Below are 21,030 nucleotides of genomic sequence, written 5' to 3'. Positions count from 1 at the left end.
GAGTTTTCTAGAAGCTATATGACGTGCTCTCACAACAAGTTGAATGCGGAAGCAGATATGAGACTCCAGCTATCTTCTGTAGAGCCAGATGTTAAAGATATATTTGCAAAATTTTAAAGCAGTGTCACTCTTCTTATGAAATTTATTCTTGTTTTGGAATATAATATTTTTCATAAAAATGTTTTACTTATGTTACCATGGATTTATTAATTTTTAATGAATTTATAGGTAACTTTTTTAAAACTACCTGTTTTCATTTATATATGGTAAATATCTATGAACGTAACCTACTTGAACAGAAAGTCTTTTGGTCAGCATCAGTAGCTATAACCCATGTAAACAAGCTCTTTTGGGTCCTCAGTAACTTTTCAGAATGCAGAGGGGTCCTGTGGCCCAAATATATGAGATCTGCTGTACTATTATCCCCTCATTCAGTGTCCTTATATAGGAATTTACTTTGTTGACGCTTACTCAGATATTTACCTGGTAGTCCATGGAAGCTGTGCTTATCATAATTTTAAAATGCGTGTAAAAAGCTTTTGTGGCCAACTAGAACCAGAAGGTGCCCTGTGGGAATCATTGTGTATGCGTGTGTGTGTGTGTTGTGTACTCGTAAATGCGAATTGGTGGTTATTAGAAATTCTATCATGCTGGGCAAATTGGTATTAGATTCTGTGTCTGATTCGTCACTCAGCAAATCGCAAACATTTATTTTGTTTCTGCTAAATGGCCCTTAGTAGGTGTTATAGAGATGGACTAAATGTGATCTCAGCGTTCAGGGCAGCAGCTGGTACAGTGCTATACCACAGCTACACCGCACTACACCGACTACACCACAACTGACCACGTGCAGAAATGCATCAGTCAGCAATTTTGGCTGCCACCCTTGTGGTCAAGGAGGAACTTATTTAGAGGAAAAGATATACTAAATAAACAGTCAAGGAAAATATAAGACAGTGTGGATTAGCGTTTAGACTAGAAGTTAAATGTCTCCGTATTCAGTATACAGAGAAAACAATGAGTTCAGGTATTGTTATATTAACTTAATTATCATCCTTAGTACCAGAGTAGCTTCTGGGTTCTCTTTATTTAGTTTCATGGAGTTATACATCCCAGTGAGAAATAATTTATAGATTATTTTGGTAAAAATTTTGACAGTGTAAAAGTAAACCTTTCAATCCATGAATGTGGTAAGTGTGTGCTTTTATGTGTATGTATAAAATCTCCTTTAATTGTTCTAAGCGGTGTTTTGTGGTTCCTATGTAGCAGTTTAAGTCTTTTATTACATTTATTCCCTAAGTATTTTATATTATTACAGATTCTTTAAACTTAATTTTCCAGTTGTGTGATGCTAATACATAAAAACATAATTGATTTTTGTATATTGACTTGTATCCTGTGACTTTGCTAAATTATTAGCTGTATTGTTGTTTTGTAAATTCCTTAGGACTTTCTGGTTAGAAAATTATGTCATCTGTGAATATAAACAATTTTACCTCTTCCTTTTTGTTATTTGTGTCTTTAATTTCTTTTTCTCACCTTATCAAACTAGGTAGGAGTTAATGCCGTCTTTGAACTTTCATGAATGAGATCATAAAATATATACTCTTCTGCATTTGCTTATTTCACTCAATGGTATTGTTGTGATGATGTCTTGATTATTCCTTCTCAGTAGTTTATGGTATTTCAATGTATAACTATGTTCAGGTTTATCCATTCTGTTGTTAACGGGTGTGTGCATTTTCAGTTTAAGGTTATTACAAATAGTCCTCCTATAAACATTCTAGTACGTGCCTTTTAGTGAACATATATATGAGTTTCTGTTGAGTTTATACCTCAGAGTGGACTTACTGAGTCATAGAATATAAAGTGTGTTCTTCTCTATTTTTTTTGTCCTCATGAGTATTTGCCACGTGTTTAATTTTCACATTAAGCCAGAAGTGTGTCGCATTCTTCTCTTCCCTCTGCCTTTTCATCTGCTCATCGGGACTTGGGTCAGAGAACACGTGTAGGCTCTCTGCCTTGTTTACCTGTAAAAGAGGCACGTGACCCCATCTCTCTCTGGCTTCTTCCTGCTTACCTTTTTGCCCCTCTCATAGGGTATAAGCACAGGTCCTGCTCTAGGCTCCCAAAACTTGTATACCCCGAAAGTCTCCTGACTCTAGTTTTCCTCCTTCTAGTCTGTCTTTAGGTGTTTATTCAGAGAGAGAACTGTTCCTACTAAAAAACTACTCCACTTTAACCAAACCAAAATATTGGGTTGGCCAAAAAGTTCGTTCAGGCTTTGTGTTAACATCTTACTGAAAAACCCAAACGAACTTTTTGGCCAACCCAATACATGCCTTCTTGATAGTCTTGGGCATTTCAAAGACACAAGCAGTTAGAAGGGGAGAAATCCTCTCCCTCCTCTGGGATTCAGGTTGCTTCCTCTCTGTTTGCGTGTAGCTGAATCCTGTGTAGAGGGAGGGCTGAGGGATGCAATAGCTTCACACCTCGATAGCAGTAGAGGATTTCAGAGAAAATTCTTGCTCGAACTAAGATTTGAGAATTACTGGAAGAGTTCACTCATCCCTACTTCGTCTCTCAGCTGTTTTAAGAATAATTGAAAAGCTGGCCAAAATGAAGATATCTGTCACTTTACAAAAGTAGTCTTAAAATTTTGGTTAATATTAGATTTTTTTGTAAGAGAAATCAGAATTGCAATTATAAAGGACACAAAATGAGCCCTGTTGTGAACTAAAGAATACTTAAATAATTTGACTTTCAATTCCATATTTTCGTATTTCCTAGACCCTGAAAAATGACACGCAGAATTTTTATTTCGGTTTTGAACTAAGGAGAACCTAAAGTTTGATTGTAATATTACTGCTTACCAGTTGGAGGCTCCAAGACTGAATCAGGAAGAAATAGAAAATATGAACAGTCCATATGTTATTTAGCCTCTCTTAGCCTCAGTTTCCACATCTTTGAAATGGGGATAATAAAACCTATTATAGGGCTGTTTTCAGGCTCATATGAGATCAGGTAAAATGCTCAGCCCCATGCCTGTTATGTAGCAAGCCTGCAAAGGATTTTCTATTTTTATTTCGAGAATGGTACAGAGTTACATTTTGTTTGCTTTATTAAATTCAGTTATCAGCACAGGGCAACAAAATAAATAAGAATAACGAAAATATTTATGAGCAAACTTGATACAGAAAGAACAACTGAAATATTTTAGCCATGGAAAATTTATTTACAAATGATATATGTTAATGAACTTAAAGGGAAGCTTTGAGTTGGCATTGAGCATTCGTTTGGCTCTTATAAAATCCAAGGCAAAAGATCTCTTTCATGACACACAGTGAAAACAATGCACTCATGACCAATCACTTTAAATATTTATAGAAAGTTCAGTGGAGGAAGTGAGCTAAACCAAGGAAGGGATTCCTCTGGAGACCTCAGAAGAATGTTTTGAAGCCAGGCCGGTGTACCTCTGCGTTGAGAAGGATGGTCAACTAACCATGTGCTTTTGCTTCTCCAGGGAGAAGTTGGCTGTGGCCCGACTGCAGAGAGAAGTTGCCCAAAGAAGAAGTGAGGGGGCCATGGTAAGTCCCAGCTGGTCTGTCCTGATTCCCAACCTCCCTTCCGAAGTCTCTGGCTTGAAAGGCATTTTCGTCTCGTTAAGGATTTCAAAGGAAACTGTTTGCTTGTAGCAAACTGAATGCTGTATTGGTAAATAATATGTTTATAGTGCAGTTTAAAGAGATCTGCCGTTTGCTGAGAGAGCGGGAAATATTAATTGGGAAAAAGAACTCTTTGAGCTTTAAGGAGGATGTTCAAAGGGTTGTACGGCTTTATTTCCTGAAGGTCTACTGGACGCCCAGGCTTCCAGCTGTGAGCACAATGTCCGTAAAGGAGCGCTCTCAGATTTTTCAGACAAGGACAGTGCAACTTAATTCAAGCCTCTCGGTTCTTCGAACCTGAAAAATAAACAGCCTAAAAGAACGCTCAGCTGTTTGCTAATGTAATTGTCTTTTATCGTCTTCCTTCTCTCCACTCTTTGTGGTGTAATCTCCCTGTCCATTTCAGTGTGTGCCATTTAGGAAACTGATGTTTCCTTGTGTTTTGAATTGTACTAAAAATCAATATGGTTGTTCTGGCCTGTAGCAACTTCATTTTGTAGACTTTCTTTGCCAAAGTATCTGCCTGTGTGCCCCTCTAGTATCAGAGATGGCTGTCGGGGGACCTGGGGAACGGACTTGTGTGGGTTAACTGCTGCTGCTATCTCTGAGAACAAAATAGGACATCAGATTTTTTCCAAACGTATAACAAAACAGTGGCACACATGCAACTTTTCAGCTAATGCTTTTTTGAAAAGAGAAGCCGCACGTTTTCAGACCCTGAAAGCTGCTTCCATTTGATTTCATGAGAGTTAATTGACAATTCATCTGCTGAAAAGTGTAAGAAATTTGTAAAATAAGCTGGCCTTGAACTTCTCTCAAGAGGGAAGGCAGAGGGCTGGAACAAGAGGTTGACTGTTGAGTGGATTCTGGAAGGTTCCGTGGCCCTTGAGCTTGCTAAAATACTTGGTGATCACGTTGTTTGCTCTGCTAGTGATCTTAAGGCAAAGAGAATCTTGACCGTTCCAAGAATACGATGAAGCTGCTCGCAAGCATCTTTGAGCAATGACATGGGAATAAGTTGAAGAAAATGACGGTTTAGTTAAACGGTGAACTGAAAATGTTCAACCTGGACTTCTACTGCATTGCAAAATGTTTCTGAGCTAGGCCATTCTGTAGTGTTTCCATCTTTGTTCAGGCTAGCTAGCTCCTGTTCAACACTTCATCAGCTGTGTTCAAAGTGAAGGTGAAGAAGTGACAGCTTTTCTAGGTCTGTTTCTTCATCCTTAAAATGCGCAAGTTGGGATCGTATGATTTGCAGTCCTGCGAATGAGCGTTTGTTCATGTAAAGTTTTGATAATGGGAAGATTTTTCTGGTAATAACTAAATGTTATTTAAGTTCATAAGAACAGGCCCCTAAAGAATGTATCTTTCTGATTCTGACATTGAATGAGCCTGAGTTGAAATCATCTCAGACAGATAACTGTCGAGTTTTTCATAAAACGAAACCCCCTTTTAAAACGTTATAGAAGTTATTGTTCAGTGTAGAAAACACCCAGAAAACACAGGCAAACAAAAAGTGACTCTGGTTGCTCAAAAACCAACTTTGGAAAAGTTACCAGTGTTTTGTTACTCATCTTCAAATAATGTTAATGAAAAATCACATTTATGTATTTACCGATTTAACCAATAAGTTATGGAGCACCTAACCCTAACCCTACCCAGCACTATTCTGGGCATTGGGGAAGCATCAGTGGAAAAAACAGGCAAACATCTGAGAGCTTACATTCTACTCGTTAGGGAGACAGATGTTTGATGGAATTACCGTCAGATGGTGGAGGCAGCTATGAGAAAATAAGATCAGGGTAGGGGAAAGTGGGATGCTAGGGGTTCAGTATGAGTGTTCTCTGTAGTAAATCACTGAAGAGTTAGTATTAGAGGGACGTTGAGGAGGAGAGGGAATGAACCATGATGGTAGTTCCAGTGGGGGGAGGGGGGGTTAGCGTTCCTGGCGGGGAGGTGAGCAAGTTCAAAGGCCTGCATTGCCTGAGGAACAGCATGGAGAAACAGGATAGCTGGAGGGCATGAGGGAGAGGCTGAACAGTAGAAGATAATTCAGAGAAGTGACCGGGGCAGAGGAGTATGTCATCAAGGTCCCCAGAGATCTCTGGCTCATGCTCAGGCTTTTAGTGAGTGCCCTGATGCCATCCGATTTACTACTGTTCATACAACTGTTTCCCCCAATTCCGTAACTGATCACATCTCAATTCTTTAGAGACACCTAAGCCCTGATTTTTATTCATGTCCTTTATTTTGCTTTTTTCTCCCTCTTTCTTGGTATTTTTCCCCCCTCTTTCCTTACCTAGTCATCCCCCATCCCGAATTTTCAACTTAATTATATGCTTCAGCTTTTCTGCTCCTAGGATTCATTTATTTCTGAAGGCCTGATTCTTTCAGTATCTGACAGCTCCTAAAATCAGGCAGTTCTATTAAGCCTCCAAATTTAATTCTTGCTGTTATGAGCCCAGAACTTCTGTCACGTTTTTAGCAGAAATGGAAAGCAGTTCATCGCAACCAGATCACCTTATGCTTTTAAAGAATAATATTCACAGTATGCTGTGTTTTAGCCACATGAAAGGAAAAATGGTATGTATGGAAAAAGTTATATAAGTATTTTCAAAATGCTGTATAATTGAAGCAGATAATTCTTTTAACAATCATCAGTGAACCTGTTATAATCAAAGTCTTCAATGCAAAACATGGCCTTTTAAAAATTTGGCTATGCAATGAATCTTTCTACTTATAAGTTTTTAAGGTAGTACCCAAGGCATCATTTTTGAGAGATTTCTTCTTTTAACGCACTGTTTATTTTGGAACAATTTTAGACTTCCATGAAGTCTCACACCTGCATACTCTTTAACCAGTTTTCTCGTGTTAATACTGACGTAACTGGTGTAATTAAAGAAACTGAGAAATTAACATTGGCACGTAACTATTAACTAAGTTCCAGATTATTTTGGAATTTCACCAGTTTTTGCAATAATGTCCCCTTTCTGATTTAGGATTCAGTTCAGGGTACTGCACTGCACGTAGAAAGATTTCTTTTTGCTGGCTGATTGACACATGTGGAAATAAGAAAGAATATGGATTTGGGAATGAGGCAAGTCTGGATTCAAAGTCCAGCTCCATCAGTAGTTAGCTATATGACCCTGGACACATTCCTTTATGGGTTTTTAACAATTCTCTCTGTGCTTTTGTTCTGTTAACTCAGGTCTTTGTTTGGGAAAGCTATCTTTGAGTATATTATATGTTTCCTATTTGTTTCTTTGTTCTTCCACGAAATAACTATTGCCATTGTTTTCATACTTACCTTTCAGTATTTTTCACAAACTGCTATAAGATCATGTTTTCTCTTTATTCTGGGAGATTGTATTTCAGCTTGTGTTTTCTCTCACTGGCTCAATTTACTGCAAGATCTTTTCTGTCCATAAGACTTTGATGTCATCTTAAACTTTGTTATATGTAAAAAAGGCCCCTTTTACCCCAAGAGTATATTCATTCCCAGTATCTTCTAGAATGCATATAGTTTTTATTTTTCTATATGTAAATCTTTGCATATTCTAGGTGGAATTACATTGGTGTGAGGTAGGGATCAAAATGAGTGTTTGCCCAAATTAACTGTTGAATAAATGATGTTGGGAAATTAACTAGTATCTAACCTTTACTGTCGCATTTACCATCTTCCAAATTCAATCCCTATCAATACGCCTCAATCACTGGATGGCTTATTCTTTTCTACTAACCTTATTTAGTCTATTCTTACGATAGCCTAAATTGTTTTAATTACTAGAAATTTGTCTATTTAATATTTTATAGGCTGAATTCTTTCTGATTATTCTTTTTTATCCAAACTTAAAAAGATAATTTTATTTATTGAATAGCGATCAGGGTTCATGAGTTAAAAATATGTATTTGGATTTTTAAAAAAAGTATTTTTATATGTATTTATGACACAGGAGTACCTCAGAGACTGTTTCAAAATGACATGAAAAATGGCTTAATATGTTTATTTTTTTTACATTTATACTAAAATTTTTTTAAAGAATGTCACTTCTACCACTGTGAGTTTGTCTTTGTTTTTTATTAGTATCTCAAGAACACTAATATTCTACCAAACATAATTTTTTATTATTGTTTTTTAAATTTATTTTTGCTGTGTTGGGTCTTCGTTTCTGTGCGAGGGCTTTCTCTAGTTGTGGCAAGTGGGGGCCGCTCTTCATCGCGGTGCGCGGGCCTCTCACTGTTGTGGCCTCTCTCGTTGCGGAGCACAGGCTCCAGATGCGCAGGCTCAGTAATTGTGGCTCACGGGCCCAGCCGCTCCACGGCATGTGGGATCCTCCCAGACCAGGGCTCGAACCCGTGTCCCCCGCATTGGCAGGCAGATTCTCAACCGCTGCGCCACCAGGGAAGCCCAACATAATTTTTTAAATGTTTGGTTTAGTTATGCAAAGTTAACAACACTGTATGGTTCCTTTTCATCCCATTCTGTTTGGGGAAAAGAAAAATATCCATTTTTGATTACTCATCTCAAGACACTAAGGAAGCATAGTATCCCCGTTTAACCTGTTGCAGGATTCCCTTTTTTCCTACAGCTGGATATTCAGACACTGGCTGGGTGTTACCGTCCTGTACCATCAGCTAAATTCAAAACCATATCCTCTTGTCTTTTTGCACAAGAACATCCAAGGGATAACTGTCAAAGATCAGGATATTTGACAGTTGTATCAGGAATTTGAGAAAAAGCAGAGAAGAGTTGGAGGAAGTAGGGAGATCAGAATCCTTGGACCCTCTGTGACTTCCTTGCTGGAGGATGGGGTAAACCAGTGCCACAGTATGATCAGCCAGCGGTGGTGATAACTGGAGTTAGCTGGATTCACTGATACAAAAACACATTAAAGAAACTTCATGCCTGTGGACCCACAGTTTCTAGTGGGTCTCTGTTTAACTGCAGGGTTCTCTTCTTCAAGTATCTGCATAGTGTTTGAGAGCTTTAGTCCTAGTCTTATTTTTAACTTGCTGGTCCCCTGCCCTGTGCAGCATGTGAGTTTATTTTCCCTCTTGGTCATTTGTAGAAAGCAAAAGTCACAGTGTTAAATAACTGTTATTTAAACAAGAAGAGATCATTTCTTTTAACTTAAGAGACGCATGTAGAAATAGGAACATCGCAAACAACCCAGGTGATATTGCCTTGGTGAGTTTTCAGGATTTTGCCCAGTGTGCCCTTCCTCTTGGCATTACTGCACAGCTGTATTGTCTGGCTTCTGGTAGACAAGAGGGTAGCCGAGAAGGGAGATTCAGAGTTTGGAAACCCAGAAGTAAGGGGGCCTGAAGCTGTAGTACCTAAACATGTCAATTCCTACTGCTAGATTTCTTGGGGACAGGTGTTTAGTTTTGTTTCACAGCGCAGTGGGTGATACAACTGATTTTCTAACTGCTCGTAGTCAAAGGAGGAGGGTTAGGATTACAGGGTGAACTAACCTATAACCTATTTTTGTGTTTCTTTTTTTTTTGAGATAAAATTGACATATATCATTATATTAATTTGAGGTATACAACATAATGGTTCAATATATGTATACAGGTTTCCCCTGCTATCTGAAAAGAGAGCATTCCTATGAAACCTTTGGTAAGCTGAGATGATGTAAAGCGAGACACAGTTACCTTTTTTTGTAATAGTAAACATATGCTTTGGATTTCTTTTGGTTAGTGAAGAAAAGGACAGATGTAGGTCTTTCATAAAAGTGAAGCCGTGCAAAGCACACTTTTAAAACGCGGGGGCTACCTGTATTTTGCGAAATGATCACCACAGTAGGTCTAGCTAATATCCTTCGCCACACACTTACAAACTGTTTTCCTTGTGATGAGAAATTTTAAGATCTACTACTCTCTTAGCAACTTTCAAATATAAAATACAGTATTATTAACTATAGTCACCATGCCATATATTACATCCTCAGGACTTACTTTATAACTGGAAATTTGTACCGTTTGACCCCCTTTACCCACTTTGCCCACCCCTCCCCTCTCCCTGCCTCTGTCTTTGTATCTATGAGTTTGTCTTTTTTTTTTTTTAAGATTCCACATCTAAGTGAGATCACGTGGTATTTGTCTTTCTCAGTCTCACTTATTTCACTTAGCATAATGCCCTCCAAGTCCATCCATTGTTGCAAATGACAGCATTTCCTTCTTTTTAATGGCTGAATAATATTGCGTTGTATATACTATATACTAGATTTCCTTTATCCATTCATCCATCAGTGGACACTTAGATTATTTCCATGTCTTACCTATTGTAAATAATGTGGAAACAAACATGGAGGTACATATATCTTTTCAAGGCAGTGATTTTATTTCCTTTGGATAAATACCCAGAAGTGGAATTGCTGGATCATATGGTAGTTCTGTTTTAAATTTTTTAAGAAACCTCCATATCGTTTTCCATAGAGTCTTTACCAATTTACATTCCCGTCGATAGTACACAAGGGTTCCCTTTTCTCCACATCCTAGCCAACACCTACTTCTTGTCTTTTTGTTAATAGTCATTCCAACAGGTATGAGATATCATATTGTGATTTTGATTTGCACTTACTGAGTGATTAGTTATATTAAGTACCTTTTCATGTACCCGTTGCCCATCTATATGTCTTCTTTGGGAAAAGGTCTACAGATGTCCCTTGGAGATATTGTAGGTCTGGTTCCAGACCATTGCAAAAAAGCGGATATCACAATAAAGTGAGTCACATGAATTGTTTGGTTTCCCAGTGCGTATAAAAGTTATGTTCACACTGCACTGTAGTCTGTTAAGTGTGCAATAGCGTTATGTATTTTTTAAAATACATACCTTAATTTAAAAAGTACATTACTGCTAAAATATGTTAACCATAATCTGACAACACAGGATTGCCACAGACCTTCAATTTGTAAAAAACACAAATATGAAACACAGTAAAGTAAGCACAAAAAAACAAGCTATGCCTGTATTCAGATTTTCTGCCTATTTCTGAATTGAATTGTTTGTTTGTTTTGCTGCTGACTTATACGAGTTCTTTACATATTTTGCATGTTAACTCCTTAACATATATATGATTGCAAATATTTTCCCCCATTTAGTAGGTTACCTTTTCATTTTGTTGATGGTTTCCTTTGCTGTGCAGAAGCTGTTTAGTTTGATGTAGTCCCCTTTATTTATTTTTCTTTTTGTTGCCTTTGCTTTTGGTGTCAAATCCAAAAAATCATCACCAAGATTGATCTCAAGCAGCTTACTGCCTGTGTTTTCTTCTGTGAGTTTTATGGTTTCAGGTCTTATGTTCAAGTCTTTAATCCATTTTGAGTTAAATTTTTGTGTATAGTGTAAGATAGTGGTCCAATTTCATTCTTTTGCTTGTGACTGTCCAGTTTTCCCAACACCATTTATTAAAGAGACTGTTTTTTCCTCATTGTGTATTCTTGCCTCCTTTGTCATAGATTAAGTGACCATATATATGTGGCTATATTTCTAAGCTCTCTATTCTGTTCCATTGATCTGTGTGTCTGTTTTTATGCCAACACCATACTTTTTTGATTACTATAGTTTTGTAATACGGTTTGAAATCAGGAAGCATGATGTGTCCAGCTTTGTTCTTCTTTCTCAAGATTGCTTTGACTATTCACATTTTTTTTTGTGGTTTCATACATATTTTAGGATTGCTTGTTCTATTTCTATGAAAAATACCATTGGGATTTTGATGGAAATTGCATTGAATGTGTAGATTGCTTTGGGTAGTATGTATATTTTAACAATATTAACTCTTCCAAGCCATGAGCACAGAATGTCTTTCCATTTATTTGTTTTTTCTTCAATTTCTGTCATCACTGTCTTAGAGTTACATTTGGTTAAACTCGTTCTTAGGTATTTTATTATTTTTGATGTAATTGGATTGTTTTCTTAATTTCTCCTTCTGATCATTTGTTATTAGTGTATGTAAATCAACCGATTTTGGGAAAACTTGGTTATAGTCTCATGGGAAGCTTGGACGTGTCTCCTTGTATTAACATATTAATGTTAGCAGCGGTCATGGCAGTTGAGTTTAAAGTATCATCCAAAGAAGAGAAGCATCTTGGACAACACACCATTCACAGTGTTTATCATTAGCTGAAATATAGCCATAATACATCTCTGGAAATAGAACCAGGGGTGTTTTTCTCTTGTTCACAACAGCCAACTTCATAAGTTAAAAAGCCAAGTAGACATGTCCTTCAAAGAGTTTAGAACGGTAGATGCCAAACTTTAGGACATGTTTCTGTATATGTGCTAAACTTTGGAAATAGGCCCTGCGTATTTTTTTGTTCATTTATCTGTTCAGCTTATCCAAGAGAGAATAAAATGAAGTCATTGCTTTCATAAAATTTATACTATAAAATACTTATTGCACAAATACATCAATGTCATACTTTTCATGATCTCTGTTCACAGTCAGTAATACCAGAAATCAATAATAATCCCTCAAAACAGAATAACTTTGACATTTTTAATAAAATCTTTTGTTAGTCGCTTAAAATTTTTTTTGAAGTACAGTTGATTCACAATATTATGTTATTTTTAGGTGTACAGCAAAGTGATTCTGATATATATATTTTTTATTCACTTTTAAGCAAATAAATTATAAGAGAAATTAAAAATATTTAAGCTGAATGAAAATGAAAACACTCCATTTACACAAACTTAGGCAGTGTAATTAAATCAAAACGTATGGTGAGATATACACCTTTAAATGTACGTAATAGAAAAAGAAAATATTATAAATTAATCAGTCATTTGACTCAAGCAGCAATAAAGAATAATAAACATAAAGAGAGAAAAGAAATAATGAAATAAAAACCAGAAACCAATGAAGTACAAAATGAAAAACTAGTGCAGTTTTCAGCAACATTAATTTATCCACATACGCATAAAAATTATAAGACAATTAGACTTGTGACCACTAACTGGGTATTTGACATGAAGAATTATTGTCAATATATAGATATAAACTAGATATTATGGTCGTGTGTTTCAAAAGAGTTCTTACTGTTTAGAGATATGCAGAGAAATATTTGCCAGTGAAATACTGTGATGTCTGGGTTTACTTCAAATAATACTGAAAGGGGAGAATAGCTGGACGTGTAGGTGAATCAAAATTGGCGATATTTGACAATTGTTGAAGTTGACTGTTTATTATACATTTTTCTACTTTTACAAATGTTTAAAATGTTTCATGATAAAAAGTTTCTTAACCCCCTCCTCCCCTGGAAAGCTGCCAGGCTCTGATGATTTTACAGAGGAGTTCAACCAAACCTGTAGTGAAGAAGATAATATTTTATACAAATTGGTGCTGAAAGAAGATGAAAGAAGTATCCCCAACTCACTGTTTAAAAAATAAAAGCTAAACTTTTCATTGGAGAAAAGTTATCCATTTACCAAACAATTGCACGGACAGTAGAGAGATTTCCTGTATGCCTCATACCCAGTTTCCCAATTATTAACGTCTTATTGTTGTATGGTGCATTTGTCATAACTAAGGAACCAATATCGATACATTATTATTAACTAAAGTCCATTCATTGTTCCCATTCCCACTGTTTCACCTCATGTCCTTGCTCTGTGTCAGGATCCTATCCAGGATAACCATTACATTTTCTCATCTTGTCTCCTTACGCTCTTCTTGGTTGTGGCAGATTCTGAGACTTCCCTTGTTTTTGCTGACCTTGACCATTTTGAGGAGTCCTGGTTAGCTATTTTGGGACATTTGTCTCAGTGAGATTTGTCTGCTGTTTTTCTCATGATTAGACTGGGATAGATTTGGGGTAGGGAGGCCACAAGTTAAAGTGCCGTTCTTATCACATCGTATCAAGGTTGCGTATTATCACTATAACTCATCATTATTTAGGTGAACCTTGACCACGTGGCTGAGGTAGTATTTGTCAGGTTTCCACTGTGAAGTGTCTCTCCCACCACCCCCTTCCATACCGTCCTCTTTGGAAGGAAGTCGCTCTGCATGGCCCACGCTTAAGGAGTGTGCAGTCGTGCTCTTCCTCCTGAGCGTGCTAGTATCTATGTAAATTATTTTGAATTCTTCCACATGGGAGATTTGTTTGTTCTTTCCTGTTTATTTATTCGATCATTTATATTACTATGAATGCATTGATATTTACTTTTATACTTCGGGTTATAAACCAACATAAACCATGTAATTTTGTTGCTCTATTTGTTCAGCTTTGGCCATTAGGAGCCCTTATAGTTGGCAATCTTGTCCCTCTCACACACTGTCGTCCTTGTTTTTGTTTGTTTTCCTCTCCTCGCCTTGCCTGTTCTTTCTTTTCTCTTTCTTCTGAGCACTTTCTTACTTTCTAGTTTTACAAGATACTTCAGGCTCATCTTGTATATTTCCCTCCCGCAGTCTTAGAATCAGCCATTTCTCTAAGGAGCACTGGTTTTATTTAATGGACAAGGGTATTTGAAACTAAGATCTGGGTGCTAGGTGCCAACTCACTTTTATGAGGCTTATTTAAAGTGGGATTTATTCCAGGAATGCAATGATTGCTTGACATTATTAGAAAATCGAGGGGGCTTCCCTGGTGGTCCAGTGGTTAAGACTCCATGCTCCCAATGCAGGGGGCCCAGGTTCAATCCCTGGTCAGGGAGTTAGATGCCACATGCCACAGCTAAGATCCCATGTGCCCCAGCTAAAGATCACACACACAGCAACGAAGATCCCGTGTGCTGCAACTAAGACCCGGCACAGCCAAATAAATAAATAAATATTTTTTTAAAAAAGAAACTCGATTAAAATAATTGACAGCAGTTATAGATTAAACACAGAACAGAAACTCAACAGATACAGAGTAAAACGTTTGATAAAATTCAATACCAATTCACAGTAATTAAAAAAAAATGTAGTCAGCCAAGAACAAAAGGATGTTTTCTTAAATTGATAAAAGGTGTCCGTGGAAAATCTTTAGTAAAAATTGTGCTTAATGGTGAAATGGTAGAAACGTTCCTTTTAAAATCCATAACCAGACCAGGATGCTGCCTGTCAGTGCTGCTATTTATTTTTATACTTCTGGTCCTAACTAGCCTACGATAAGTAAGTGATATAAGGGTTGGGGAAAAAGCAGTTTGTATTATTTGCAAATGATGATCATCTAAATAGAAAGTTTCGACAAACTTTTAGAAGATTGCTGGGTATAAGATGAATATACAGAAGTTAATAGAAATCCTACATATCCATCATCAACTCTTAGGGTAGTTTTAAAAGACAGTACTTAAAATAGTTTTTTTTTTTTTGCGGTACGCGGGCCTCTCACTGTTGCGGCCTCTCATGCTGTGGAGCACAGGCTCCGGACGCGCAGGCTCAGCGGCCATGGCTCACGGGCCTAGCCGCTCCGCGGCATGTGGGATCTTGCCGGACCGGGGCACAAACCCATGTTCCCTGCATCGACAGGTGGACTCTCAACCACTGCGCCACCAGGGAAGCCCTACAATCGTTTTTTTTAAAGGTATCTAAGAATAAATCTAAAAAGGAATACGTAAGATATCGATGGAGCAATTGTTAAAGAGTATAAAAGAGGAGAGTTAAATTAGTGGAGAGATGGGCCATATATTCTTGGAAGGGAAGACTCAGTACCATAAAGGTATCCACTTACCCCAAAGTGATTTATATATTGCATGTAATTCTAATCAGAACCCCAAAGGGGTTTTCACAGAATACAAAAAGCTAATCTAATATTAATATTTAAAATGTAGGGTTTTTTAAAATAAATTTATTTTTAAAATTTATTTATTTTTGGCTGTGTTGGGTCTGTTGCTGTGCGCGGGCTTTCTCTACTCGCAGCGAGTGGGGGCTACTCCTCGTTGCGGTGCGCGGGCTTCTCATTGCGGTGGCTTCTCTTGTTGCGGAGCATGGGCTCTAGGCGCGGGCGCTTCAGTAGTTGTGGTGCGCAGGCTCAGTAGTTGTGGCTCATGGACTCTAGAGCGCAGGTTCGGTAGTTGTGGCGCACGGGCTTAGTTGCTCCGCGGCATGTGGGATCTTCCCAGATCAGGGCTTGAACCCATGTTCTCTGCAATGGCAGGCAGATTCTTAACCACTGTGTCACCAGGAAAGTCCCAAAAATGTAGGTTTAAGTATAGATGATATGATTTTAAGGAAAAAATAACAGGAGGTGTTGTATCCTATCCCACATGAAGATTTATCATAAAGCTAAAGCAATTGAATCTGTGTAGTGCTGGGCAGAGATATCCAAATAAACCGGGAGAACAGAATGCAGAGCCTTGAGTAGGCCACATGTAAATAGGAATCTATAATGGAAGTAGAATTACAATTCAGTGAGGAAAGAATGGACAATTGAAAAAGGCCACTGTGACAATTTATAGAGTAAATTACACAATTTCATTGCTACCAGGTACAATGCACAGAAGTAAATTTTGAACGAATCAAAAACTGAAAGCAACGTTTTAAGATTTTTAGAAGTAAATATAAGGAAATCTCCTTATAATATTGAAATAGGGCAGGATTTTATTTTAAAAAATAAAGGGAAAAAAATAAAGGAAGGAAGATAAAATGTACAAGGAATAAAGAGAAAGATTGATAAATCTTAGTACATTAGGAATTAAAACCTTTGTTCAAAAAAAAAGAAAAGAAAAAGAGATCATTAGCAAAGTGAAAGAGTGAGCTCCTGGCTGGTATAAGAGATTTGCAAGGCAAACCAATAGGAAAGTACCATGACCATTTAAATTTTTCTTGTTCAGAAAAATGCAGAATATAGATGAAAACATCACTGGGATAACATCTCATGCCTATCTATTTTGAAACAGTTTTAGAAGTCTGAGAATGCCCGTAGGCAAGCATATGTGGAAACTGGAACTCTTCTGCATAGTTGGTAGTAGTATAACTGACGTAAACATTTAGGAAGCCCATTTCGTGTTACCTAGAAAGAAGAATGTGCAACACAGCCTGCGATCTAGGAATTCTACTTCAGTGCTTTGAACCTAGAGAAACTAACATATATGCAAAGAGACTCATGTGAAGATATGCACTTTAGCACTGTTTCTGATGATGAAAAAGTCAAAACCGTCTCAGAGTCCCGCAGGAGGAGATTAGATGAGGCAACTGACTTCTTCAAACGGTAAAATAATATGAAGCAATTAAAATGAACTATATCTGCATGTACCAACACGGACAAATCTCAAAAACACTGCATTGATTATTGATATACAAGTAGAAGAAATCTAATATGTATAGGAACAGCACACACCGAGTTGAGCATAATGAATACTTCTGCGGAGGGGGAAGTTCTTAAATTATATCCACTCATTTAATTTTTTAATGAAGCAAATATCATAAAATGTTTAAAAAATTTGGATAAAGTTAAGTGACATCTTGTATTTCTGAAATATTTTCTGAATTTTAAAAATATTTTATTATTAACAATATTAAGTAAATGTAAATGAAAATTTTGAAATTAAAAAATAAATATAGGGTTAAGGGTGTAAGAGATATAAACTATTAAGTATAAAATAAGCTGCAAGGACATGTTGTACAACACAGGGAATATAACCAACATTTTATAATAACTACAAATAAGGTATATAACCTTTAACAATGTGAGTCACTATATTGTACACCTGTAACTTATATAATATCGTACAGCAACTATACTTCAGCAAAAAAAATAAAGTTAACTATGTGAGGTGACGGATGTGTTCATTATCTTGATCTTGTATAATGTATCAAATGTAAATATATGTATCAAATCATCACACTGTACAGTTTAAGTAGATACCAGTTATTCCTCAGTAAAGTTAAAAAATTACAAAAATAAAAAATAAATCAAATCTGTAATACCATCAGAAGAGAATATAGGAGACATTAGAAGAAAATATTAGATTTCTCAGAGGGAACTATTAGAAAATATAAGTTGTTTTTATGATCAGGGCATAGTTAAGTCATGTCTCCACATGACACCAGGGCCATAAACTGTGAAGGGAAAAATGGAGAATAGATAGCTAAAAAGCCTTTACTTCTGTTGAGCAAAAGTTACATAAACTGAGATAGTAAATTAAGCACCCTTTTTTTTTATTGCAACAGACGTGATATAAAGGCTTAAAATTCTAGGAATTGCCAGAATTGTAGCTAAAAACATAGCTATGTTTTAAAAGTTGGATCCATCTAGAGCCTCTTAAGATTTTCCTAGGATTCTTTCAAGTAGAAATAGTGTTCCTGAAGAGAGTAATTCTTAATCACAAATTCACCTCTTGCTAACCTCAGGTCTAGTCCACAGAAGATTTAGGTTAAAATCTACACCTTCCTTTTATTGCAAGTCAGATACTAGAGATGAGAGACACTATTCTACCAGGAAACTTGGGAACTATTCAGAATTTGTTCCAGTTTCAAATAAGGTAGGAGTTTTAGGAGACTGCTTAATTACTTAGGCACAAAGAGTTCCATAGTCCTTCTCGTGGCTGGAATGGCCTTCTTTGCCTCTGTGTTTTGTGTTTGAAAAGGGGACAGGGGCCTTCCCTGGTGGCGCAGTGAATCCTCCTGCCAATGCAGGGGACATGGGTTTGAACCCTGGTCCTGGAAGATCCCACCTGCTGCGGAGCAGCTAAGCCCGTGCGTCACAACTACTGAGCCTGCACTCTAGAGCCCACGTGCCACAACTACTGAAGCCCATGCTCCACAACAAGAGAAGCCACCACAATAAGAGGCCTGTGCACCGCAATGAAGAGTAGCCCCCACTCGCCGCAACTAGAGAAAACTCGTGCATAGCAACAAAGACCCAATGCATCCCAAAATAAATAAAAATAAAATAAATCTTTTTAAAAAAGAAAAGAAAAGGGGACAGGGAGGTGTAGGACACCATGAAGCAAGGCCCTTCCCCTTTTTGTACTTAAAAAATTTGAAGTGGGGCTTCCCTGGTGGCGCAGTGGTTGAGAGTCCGCCTGCCGATGCAGGGGACATGGGTTCGTGCCCCGGTCCGGGAAGATCCCACATGCTGCGGAGCGGCTGGGCCCGTGAGCCATGGGCGCTGAGCCTGCGCGTCCGGAGCCTGTGCTCCACAACGGGAGAGGCCACAACGGTGAGAGGACCGCGTACCGAAAAAAGAAAAAAAAATTTGAAGTGAAATTTTACATACAGTGAAACACATATCATAATTATCCAATTTGATGAGTTTACAAAGATGTCTTCCCCTGTGAAACCAACACTCCACATAGGAATACTGAAAATACAGGATATTTTTATTATCACAGAAAATTCCTTCTTCACCCTTCTCAGTCGCCCCCACCCCAACTCTTGCAGGAACAAACATTGGTACAGCTCAGATATTTTGTGTATTAGTTGCATGTTCCTGAATTTTATATATATGCTGTCATACAGTATATATTCTTTTGTGTCTGGCTTCTTTCCTTCAGCATAATGTTTTTGAGATTCTTCATGTATTGTGTGTTTCAGTAGGTTTTCCTTGTGTTCTGGGGTTTTTTTTAATAGTCGAATGGTGTTTCATTGTATAAATATATCACAATTTGTTTATCCAGTTTCCTTTTGACAGATATATGGATTGTTTTAATTTGGTCTATTACAAATAAGGCAGCTGTGAAATCCTTGTGCAATTCTTCTCGTGGACCTGTCAGTCCATTATTAGATACATGATTTGCAAATGCTTTCTCCCATTCTGTTAGGTTCTTTCACTTTCTTCGTGGACAGTGCCCTTTAAAACACAAAGGTTTTGATTTTGAAGAACTCTGTTTTTTTCTTTTGTCACTTTTGGTGTCGTATCTAAGAAGGTTTTGCCTAACCCAAGGCCATGAAGATTTTCTTCTAAGAGCTAGTTCTAGCTCTTATATTTAGGTCTGTGATGCATTTTGAGTTTTTTTTGTTGGTATGTGTTGTTTGAGAACGGGGTCCAACTTAATTCTTGTGCACGTGGCTATCCAGTTGTCGTATCACCATTTGTTGAAAAGATTATTCTTTCCCCCATTGAATTGTTTTGCACCCTTGTTGAAAATCATTTGACATGAATGTGGAGGTTCGTTTTGGTCTTTCGGTTCTTTTTTCTTTTTGATGTTTTTAATAACAGCTTTATTGACATATAATTCACATACCATAACATTCACCCTTTTACAGTGGACAATTCAGTGTTTTTAGTAGGTTCAAAGAGTTGTGCAAACATCATCCCTGCCTGACTTTTTAGAAAAGTTTTATTGGAGTAAGTATAGTTGATTTACCATGTTGTGTTAGTTTCAGGTGTCATCCCCAAAAGAAACCCTATACCCATTAGCATGGACTTTCAGTTCTATTCCAGTGATCTATATGGTTGTCCTTCTGCCAGTACAATGCTGTCTGGATTACTGGAGTAATCAAGTAACGCAAGAGCTACCGTGCATTAAGTTTTGAAATTGGGAATTGTGTATCTTCCAACCTCATTCTTCTTTTTCAAGATTGCTTTGACTATTCTAGGACTTCTGCATTTTGATATGAATTTTAGGGTCAATTTGTTAACTTTTTGTGAAAAAAAAAAAAAGGCCAGCTGAGATTTTAATAGGGAATTCGCATTGAAATGGTCAGATTAGTTTTGCTGGTTATGGACTTCATATGAATGAACCTGAAGTACATACTCTTTCACATCTAAATTCAGAGTATGTTTTTGAGATTCATTTATGTCTTTGTATGTATTAATAGTCCATCACTTTACATTGCTGAGTAGTAGTTCAGTGTGTGAATACACATACTTTATCCTCCTGTTGTAGACTTTTGGGTGGTTTCTAGTTTTTAGCTATTATGAATTAAGCTACTATGAACATTCATGTGCAAGTCATTACTATGGGCATATGCTTTTATTTTTCTTGAATAAATACATAGGAGTGGAATTGTGGGACCTTATGATAAATGTATGTTTAACTTTATAAGAAATGGCCATTATGTCTTCCAAAGTAGCCGCTCTATTTTACACTTCCACCCAGTGATATATGAGAACTTTTGTCGATTGACATCCTTGCCAATATTTAGAACTGTTAGTCTTTTAAATTTTAGCCCTTGTAATGGATATGTGATGGTATCTTTATTTTTTTATTGAAGTATAGTTGATTTACAATATTATATTAGTGTCAGGTGTACAACATAGTGAATCAATATTTTATGGATTATACTCCATTTAAAGTTACTGTAAAATAATGGCTGTGGGACTTCCCTGGTGATCCAGTGGTAAAGAATCCGCCTTCCAATGCAGGGGACGTGGGTTCGATGCCTTGTCAGGGAACTAAGATCCCACATGCTGTGGGGCAACTAAGCCCGGGCGCCTTAACTAGAGAGCCCACGTGCTGTAAACTACAGAACCCAGCGCTCTGGAGCCCGCA

The 21,030-nt window shown here is 37.2% G+C and overlaps 1 protein-coding gene and 1 non-coding gene across 2 annotated transcripts in view; both read left to right on the top strand.

Moving 5' to 3' along the window:
• Positions 1–21,030, top strand: part of NCKAP5 (NCK associated protein 5) — a 906,625-nt gene that overhangs the window by 337,508 nt on the left and 548,087 nt on the right. Inside the window, exon 3 of the mRNA XM_065880133.1 lies at positions 3,524–3,587. Coding sequence (XP_065736205.1) covers positions 3,524–3,587 — 64 coding nt within the window. The remainder of the gene's footprint in view (positions 1–3,523; positions 3,588–21,030) is intronic.
• Positions 14,250–14,322, top strand: TRNAW-CCA (transfer RNA tryptophan (anticodon CCA)). The gene has a single exon. It is a non-coding gene; the product is annotated as a tRNA-Trp (tRNA).

This window comes from Phocoena phocoena, chromosome 7 (genome assembly GCF_963924675.1).
Source record: "Phocoena phocoena chromosome 7, mPhoPho1.1, whole genome shotgun sequence".
NCBI lineage: Eukaryota > Metazoa > Chordata > Mammalia > Artiodactyla > Phocoenidae > Phocoena > Phocoena phocoena.
This window is presented reverse-complemented; position numbering and strand designations above follow the sequence as displayed.